Source organism: Populus nigra, chromosome 9 (genome assembly GCF_951802175.1).
Source record: "Populus nigra chromosome 9, ddPopNigr1.1, whole genome shotgun sequence".
In the NCBI taxonomy this organism is placed as follows: domain Eukaryota; kingdom Viridiplantae; phylum Streptophyta; class Magnoliopsida; order Malpighiales; family Salicaceae; genus Populus; species Populus nigra.
In genome coordinates, this window is record NC_084860.1 from 9,681,969 (window position 1) to 9,690,261 (window position 8,293).

Consider the following 8,293-nt stretch of genomic DNA (forward strand, 5'->3'; position numbering starts at 1 on the left):
ATTAAATTTGGTTGTTTTCATCAATGAAATTTGAATAACCTATATTTTTCTCTCATTCACCATTTTTTCATGACTTTATCTCTTTTCTTTCAAACTCAAGTACTAGAATGCGAATAAAATAAAGTTTTGGATTAAATTGTATAATTTTCAAACTAAAAGGGTCAAAAAAGAAATTGGATGAAATATTAAGACTAAATTTACAAAAAAAGGGTTGACAACAATTTTTATTTTTATAAAAAGGTTGCTATTTTATCAGACTTTTAATTTTAGTCTTCTTATTTTTATTTTTTCACAAATAACAAAATTGATATTTGTTTTTGTAAAATTGAGAATCAAACCATTATAGGGACTTGTTTCAAGACCACAATAACCCTACAAAAAATAATATGCAACAAATCATCATGTTGTATCACCAATTAATGCAATACAAAAGGATAAAAATGAAAAACAAAATGCTCGATGGTCAGAGAAAAAAATGGACCAAAAAACATATATTTTTTTAAATAAAGTGATGACATCTCACCTTACTTTCAATTTTAGTCCCTTCATTTTTATTTTTTGACAAACAATTAAATCAAAATCCTTTTTGTAAAATCAAGTACAACTTATTGCTAAGTTGTTTTTTTTTTGAAATCATGATTATCCAGAAGAAAGCAACACAAAACAAATAATCAAATCCAATTACTAATCAATGCAATGTGAAAGGATAAAATTAAAAAAAAATTGATAACTATATAAAAAAATAAAGGATAAAAAAAAGAGGATCAATCCATAGTTATTTAAGATACAATCCACAATGATTTCTCCACACTCTTTAATTTCCCACAAACAACAAACAAATCCAATGTCATGAAATTTTTCTTTATATTGCAATAACCCAACAAAAAGAAATATAAAGCATATGATTAATCTGAATAACCAATCAATGCAATGTGAAATGATGAAATTGAAAAAAAAATTGTTGGCTTGAGATAAAAAAAGGACCAAAAAATATTTTTTTTTAAAAAATAAGTGTTGGCATTTCACCTTACTTTCAATTATGATCCCTTCTTTTTTAATTTTTCACAAATAATTAAATCAGATTTTTTTTTGCCAAAGCAAGAACTACTCAATGTCGAGATGATTTTTTCCAGAGATCGGGATAACCAAACAAAGGCAACACAAAACGAATAATCAAACCTAATCACATATCAATGCAATACGAAAGGATAAAATTAAAAAGAAATTGATAATTAAATAATAAAATTAAAGGATAAAAAAAGAGAATCGTTGTCGCAATCTTTAAAGATTTAAGACACAGTCCACGGTGGTTCCTCCACACTCTTTAATTATTTTCCAATATATTTTTGCAAAATCGAGAACCAACCCAGTGTCAATATTTTTTTATTGTAATAACTCGATAAAAAGCAATATGAAGCAAATCATCAAGTTGAATCACCAATCAGCAATATGAAAGGATGAAATTAAAAAAAATATTTGATAGCTAGAGAAAAAAAGGGCAAAAAAAAACTTCTTTTAAAAATAAAGTGCTGACATTTCACCTCACTTTCAATTTTCCCCTTCATTTTTATTTAATCATAGAAAATTAAATCAAATTATTTTTTGCAAAACTCAATGCCGAGATTTTTTTTTATTGAGATTTTTAAAAAATAAATTATTTTTTGCAAAATTAAATCAAACCCATTCATATTAATTAACGCAATATAAAAGGAAAAAATTAAAAAAAACAAAGTAAATCATAAAAAAAATTGAAGGATAGAACAAGAGAATTATTGTTATAATCATAGTGATTAATTTATTTTTTAATATTACCTTCTAATAATGGTAGGATTGGGTTGGGTTGAATGACAGAGCGGTTTATGAAACCAAACAGTATTTAACGTTAAAGGTAGATATTTGAAAGAGCGCGTGTGAAAATGTGCACAATCACATAGTAACTCCTTCCTTCTGCTTTTGCTTTCCAAACTAATTGGGATTCAGAGGGTTAGTTAGCATTTAGCAAGATGCGTCAAGAAATCAATAAAAAGAAAGAGACGGGGGAAGGGGGGAGAGAAATTGCGTGGTCCACTGCTGTCTTGCTATTTTTATTTTGTTTTTCGTACGACTGAGTGGTCCCCACTCCGACCAACCCAATTGGGCGTACCACGAAACAAAACACCACCTCTTTCCAACAAGTCTCCCAGTAGCACCAACCAAAACAACCCAGCCTAGGTTCCTGAGCCAGAGCCCGAGCCAGAGCCAGAGCCACTAGCAGACTAGCTCCCACTTCCCCTCTTATCTATATAACATCCCATCTCCTCCCCTTCTCTCACATTCGGAAACCAAATTCGCATATCCTCCTCTCCTCTCCTCTCCTCTAATAGTAATAAAATTTTATTTCTCATTTCAGCAGCACCAAAGTGGGTTTGTTTCCCCTGGTATCTATAAAAATTCTCTAGAGTTCAAGAATAGGGGTTAAAAACCCAGGGTAGACGAGTTGTAGACATCACGGCTATACACGGAGTAACTCGGCCTCTAATTCATGTCCGGGCTGTACGACGTAAGGGTTGTTTAATCGAGAGCAGCAACCCTTCGCCGCACGGTGGACGTGGCGCTCTGCCCTCCGAAGGCGGCAGCCCTTCTGATCTCCTCTTTCTTGCTGGTGGCGGTTTTTTCTTCTTTTAAGTTAGTTGTAGCTTAGTATTATTTCTATTATTATACTCCCTATCACATCTAAAATAGAAAAAAACATCATTCGAATTTTGTAAAAGCCAGTCAGCCAATAAGTAAAGCATTAGATCTCGAATAAACGAACAAGATGATGCTTAGGATCAAAAGGGTTCCTACTGTTGTTTCCAACTACCAGAAAGAGGAAGGTGAGGAGGGTTCTCGCCGCGGAGGGGGTTGCGGCCGCAATTGCCTTCAAAATTGTTGCCTTCAAGGTATTTTTATTTTATTTGAAGATCTTTAATTGAAACCTCGTTTGGTTTGATTTATGTTTATTAAACATTTGCTGTATGGATAGGCGCACGCCTACCTTTGTATACTTTCAAGAAAGTGGACAGGATTATCACAGAGCAGAAGGATGTGTTTGAACATGACAAGAGTGAGCCTCCAGTTGCCTTCCTCAATTCGCTCCTTCTCGGGGAGGTATTATTACTTAACCTACTCTTAACTCAAGCATATTCCATTGAATTGATATTTATTTATTTATTTACATATCTTTTCGCAGTTGAGTAGTCAATTTTAAGTTTACTTTATGTACCTGTTTGAATTTTTAGTGGGAGGACCGTATGCAGAGAGGGCTCTTTCGCTATGATGTCACCACCTGTGAAACCAAGGTCTTAATTCTCTCTTATTATCATTATTTGGTTTCAATTTGAAGCTGAGTCTGTTATAATAATATGGTAGTATTTACATAATTGGATATGATATTTCTGCCTAATCTTTGGTGATGTTCCTTTAGGTGATACCGGGTCGCAATGGTTTTATCGCTCAGCTGAATGAGGGCCGTCACTTGAAGAAGAGGCCAACTGAATTCCGTGTCGATAAGGTCCTCCAGCCTTTCGATGGAAACAAATTTAACTTCACTAAAGTTGGCCAAGAAGAGATCCTCTTCCAGTTTGGAGAGAGTGAAGATGGGGAAGTCAAGTTCTTCCCGGATGCCACTATTGATGCTGAGAATTCTCCAAGCGTGGTTGCCATCAACGTACATCCTTGGTTCTTGTCTTACATCATTGTTTTTCTTTGATTGACAGTGGTATCTGAGTAGAGCAGTAAGATGATGGTTGATTGCTTTTGCTGTGTCAATTTAACAGGTGAGCCCTATTGAATATGGGCATGTGCTGTTAATCCCACGTGTCCTGGATTGCTTGCCTCAGAGGATTGATCGTGATAGCTTCTTGCTTGCACTTCACATGGCAGCTGAAGCTGGGGATCCATACTTCCGACTGGGTTACAATAGTTTGGGTGCTTTTGCAACCATTAACCATCTTCACTTCCAGGTTACTATCCAAATAGCTATATCCTTTTCGACTTGAATAATCATATCCCTTAGAAGTGGTCGGTAGTTCATTCGATAATGAGCTGGCAGTTTGATAATTTACATGGAACAGGCTTACTACTTGACTGTGCCTTTTCCGATTGAGAAGGCATCCACCAAGAAGATAACTACGTTGGATGGTGGTGTGAAAATCTCTGAGCTTGTGAATTATCCTGTCAGAGGTCTCTTCTTTGAGGGTGGAAATGCCCTGCAAGATTTATCTAACACTGTCTCAGATGCCTGCATTTGCCTTCAAGAAAACAACATACCTTACAATGTGCTCATTGCTGATTGTGGAAACCACATCTTTCTCCTTCCACAGGTACTGAACATGGGAGCAACATGGAGTTGACTTCTTTGCTTGTTGATATTTTAACTGCATAGATTACACTTGTCTTCAATTCTTTAATGTTGTCTAATGGATGAACAGTGTTATGCTGAGAAGCAAGCCCTAGGGGAAGTGAGTTCTGAGCTTCTTGATACCCAAGTGAACCCTGCTGTGTGGGAAATCAGCGGCCATATGGTGTTGAAAAGGAAGAAAGACTATGAGGAGGCATCGGAAGAGAATGCTTGGAGGCTTCTTGCTGAGGTGTCTCTCTCCGAAGAGAGATTCCAAGAAGTGAATGCTCTCATCTTTAAAGCTATTTCCTACAGTGGTAATTGCAGTGGAACTGATTCTGAGAACGTGCTTGAGGATGCAAATGTTGAACATCCGTCTCTTGAAGAAGTGAATGCCATTAATGAAAACTCCCATTCAGCCATGGTTACTGGGAGTCAAGGATGTCTAGTTCTGCAGTGAGTATTGGGCTTAGGTGAGCAGACCAGTGACATATCTGGCTCTCAGATAAGCTTATGGCAGTTTTGGCATACAAGTGGTCTTCACTAGTGTGTTTGTGGATTATGGCTTTAGTCTAAATAAGCAAACTAGGTTTGCATTTTTAAACTTGGAGTGGATTGTTGTCTTTAGCCTATTGACCATGTAATGTGGTCTTTGTATGTACTGCATGGGATTTGTGTAAAATATTATGGAATGTTTGCTCTTTGGAACTCGTATCTTTTCATGACAATTTTCTTCTGGGCACTGAATCCAAATGAGACGTTAATATGAACATGTAGAAAAATTAGGTAAATGATTTATGAATTATACATATTTTTATGGATTTTGTACTTTAATTTATTGTTCCTTGAATGATTTTATCATTATGTCCAATGTCGTTAGTTTGTCTGTCATGTGATTGACATTCATTTGCTGAACCATAAAGAAGGTGTTTTTCGCTTACCTCTCAAAGATTTTGAATTAAAAAAAAAATCAACTCACCACTTGAAAATCCGGATTGAGTAACCATTTCAGAAGTATAAAGTTAAAAGAAAATAATAATGACAAAGTCAAGGAAATCATATACTGAACTTGATACATGTCAATTTGCCTAGGTTAAAAGATTTCAATTCGTTTTTTTTTTTAAATTACAATATATAATCTGAATCATAATTATATATTTGGAATATATTTTCAAGTCTAAAAAATACTAAAATAATATAAATAAAACCTAATAATTGTCTGAATCATAATTATATATTTCATACATTATTTCAAGTCATAAAAATACTAAAATAACATAAATAATACCTAATAATTGAATTTAAACACAATTATAGACAATAAATAACAATAACTCATTTTTAACTTTAGAAAGTGCAAACAAACACTTAGAAAGTACTAAAATTAAAATTGACATAACTCTTTGTAGAAAATTTCAATGCATACACAGTCATGCTAATTTATAAAGATGAAATTCTGCACTTAAAAACCATATAGAATCCACTCATTTTTCCGAGTAATAAAAAGATGAAAAATTAAGCTCAAAATTGACCATGTACTAACAATAAACAGTCTAAAAAACATTCTCTATTTATAATATTAACTCAAATTCAAGTATCTTAGCTCTATTTAAACCAATAGTGAACACTCCATTTATATATTCCAAAAAGGCCTAAAAACAAGAAATAAAATGCGTTATAAAATCTATAATTACATATTTTATTTTTTCAAGGTTTATATATATATATATATATATATATATATATATTGTTATAAAATCTATAATTACATGTATTGAATGCCCAACAAAATTTTTTAGACTTCATAACTTTTAGGTTTAGTCTCTTGATTTTTTATGACACTTGGATCTTTTATTGTCTTCTAATGTTCTCATTTTCTTCTCCTATAAATAGACTAGTCTTGTATTCTAAGGATTGAAAAATATATAAGAAAATGTATGAATTTTTCTTTTAAGTTTTATTTTGAATATGTATATTATTACTTGTTCTTTATTTTTGTAACACATTATCAATATAATCACTCTAATTAATTTATATTGGAATATTGACACACATGAACTCCTATATTACATGGCTTGTATCAATTTCAATATTTTCTTTTCATTACTTTTCATACTTTATAGAATATATTTGGTTCTGCAACTTATTTTTGACAAGTTTTCTTTCCTTTTTATTCATCAAGAACTAAAGTTTCTGAAAAATTAGTATTGTAAGTTCCTAAATATACAAATTAAATATAGTTCTTGAAGAACTAGTATTTTTAAAGAACTAAATAAATGGCAGTCTTAAAAGACTATTTTTTTTTCTTTTATGTTCATGATTTTATTTAATAAGTTTCTTTTATTATATAAATAATATCAAATATAACAAAACATGAATTTACTACTCTTGATATATCTGAAAATAATTATTTGTCATGTATCCTTGATGCTAAGATTCATCTAGAAGCTATAAAATCTTGGAGAGACTATCAAAGAAGAAAATAACACATTCTTATATGATCGTGCAAAAGCAATGATTTTTATTCGCCACCATCTAAGTGAAGGATTAAAGTTGAATATCTCACAATAAAAGATCCTCTTGTTCTGTGGAAAAATCTAAAGGAAAGAGATGACTACTTAAAGTGTATTATACTTCTTTAAATTCGTTATGATTGGTTGCACATAAAATCTTGGAGAGACTATCAAAGAAGAAAATAGCACATTCTTACATGATCGTGCAAAAGCAATGATTTTTATTCGCCACCATCTAAGTGAAGGATTAAAAGTTGAATATCTCACAATAAAAGATCCTCTTGTTCTGTGGAAAAATCTAAAGGAAAGAAATGACCACTTAAAGTGTATTATACTTTCTTAAATTCGTTATGATTGGTTGCACCTGAAGTTACAAGATTTTAAATCGGTTAGTAAATATAATTCTACTCTTTTTAACATTACCTCACAGAAGAAATTGTATGGTGAAAATATCACAAAAGACCAAATGTTAGATCCTGCAACAACAATATAGATAATGTAATTCTAAAAGGTACGTAGAACTAGTTTCATGTCTTCTATAACTTAACAAAATAATGAGTTTTTGATGAAAAATAATCAATCTCGTGCCACATGTTCTAAACCATTCCCTGAAGTGAATGAAACCTTTGTCCAAAATACAAGAAAGAACTAAGGGTATTGTGAACACCTGATCAAAATTTTCTAGTATTATAAATTTAATAAAAAGAAATTAGGGAAATTAATGAAGATAGAAATATATTTTTTATGAGAAAATAAATAAATAAAATAAAATGACAGAAGGGTAAAATTGAATAATATTAAGTTAAAGGTTATGAGATTAAATCAATTAAGGTGTTAAAAGAGTGAGATCTAAGTAGAGAATTAAATGAACTTTGGGCCATTATATAAATAAATGAACTTCATGATATAGTACATGAATGGGAAGCCATTCATGGCCTGCTATTGAAAGGGTGAGAAGAGAGGAAACAATTGGGGAGATTTCTTGTATTTTCCATTTAGATTTCATCTAATTAAGCATTAATACTAGAGAGTAAGGGATTATAGGAAGTTTAGAGGATATTTGGACAAAAAATCAAGAAAACAATCCTTAGGATTTTGCTAGCAGGTTTTTGAAGAAATAAGGAGAAAGAAAAGAAAAATTTATTCTAGGACCTTTTACCTTCATGTTTCTTGTGCGTAAGTGGTAAAGTGCCTAAGTTTATGAATCTTGTGCATTTCTAAAGATATATTTATGAATTATGCATGAAAGAATGTTATGTAGAGTTATGTAATTCATAAATTGATGCTTATATGATAGACTAATGTTGATACGTATGCGAAATTATATGGATGATGAATGATTAATAGAAATTATTGAAAGAATATAATAAATTCTAACTAGAAATATTTTTATGTGGGGTTATGATATTTATATGACTAT

General features: G+C 31.7%; 1 protein-coding gene across 1 annotated transcript; it reads left to right on the forward strand.

Annotated features, from left to right (window-relative positions):
• The first annotated feature begins 2,199 nt into the window (after positions 1–2,199).
• Positions 2,200–5,068, forward strand: LOC133703034 (GDP-L-galactose phosphorylase 2-like). The gene is made up of 7 exons (XM_062127428.1): positions 2,200–2,921; positions 3,005–3,129; positions 3,261–3,320; positions 3,446–3,688; positions 3,798–3,983; positions 4,095–4,343; positions 4,452–5,068. The coding sequence occupies exons 1-7, from the start codon at positions 2,798–2,800 to the stop codon at positions 4,818–4,820; spliced, it is 1,356 nt and encodes a 451-aa protein (XP_061983412.1). The 5' UTR covers positions 2,200–2,797; the 3' UTR covers positions 4,821–5,068.
• The last annotated feature ends 3,225 nt before the right edge of the window (positions 5,069–8,293 follow it).

What these genes read in the sequence shown, in the direction of transcription:
- LOC133703034 (XM_062127428.1), top strand. Translation starts at nt 2,798, where the DNA reads ATGATGCTTAGGATCAAAAGGGTTCCTACTGTTGTTTCCAACTACCAG. An exon ending in TCACCACCTGTGAAACCAAG is followed by an intron (nt 3,321 to 3,445) that starts GTCTTAATTCTC and finishes ATGTTCCTTTAG; the next exon opens with GTGATACCGGGTCGCAATGG. An exon ending in ACATCTTTCTCCTTCCACAG is followed by an intron (nt 4,344 to 4,451) that starts GTACTGAACATG and finishes ATGGATGAACAG; the next exon opens with TGTTATGCTGAGAAGCAAGC.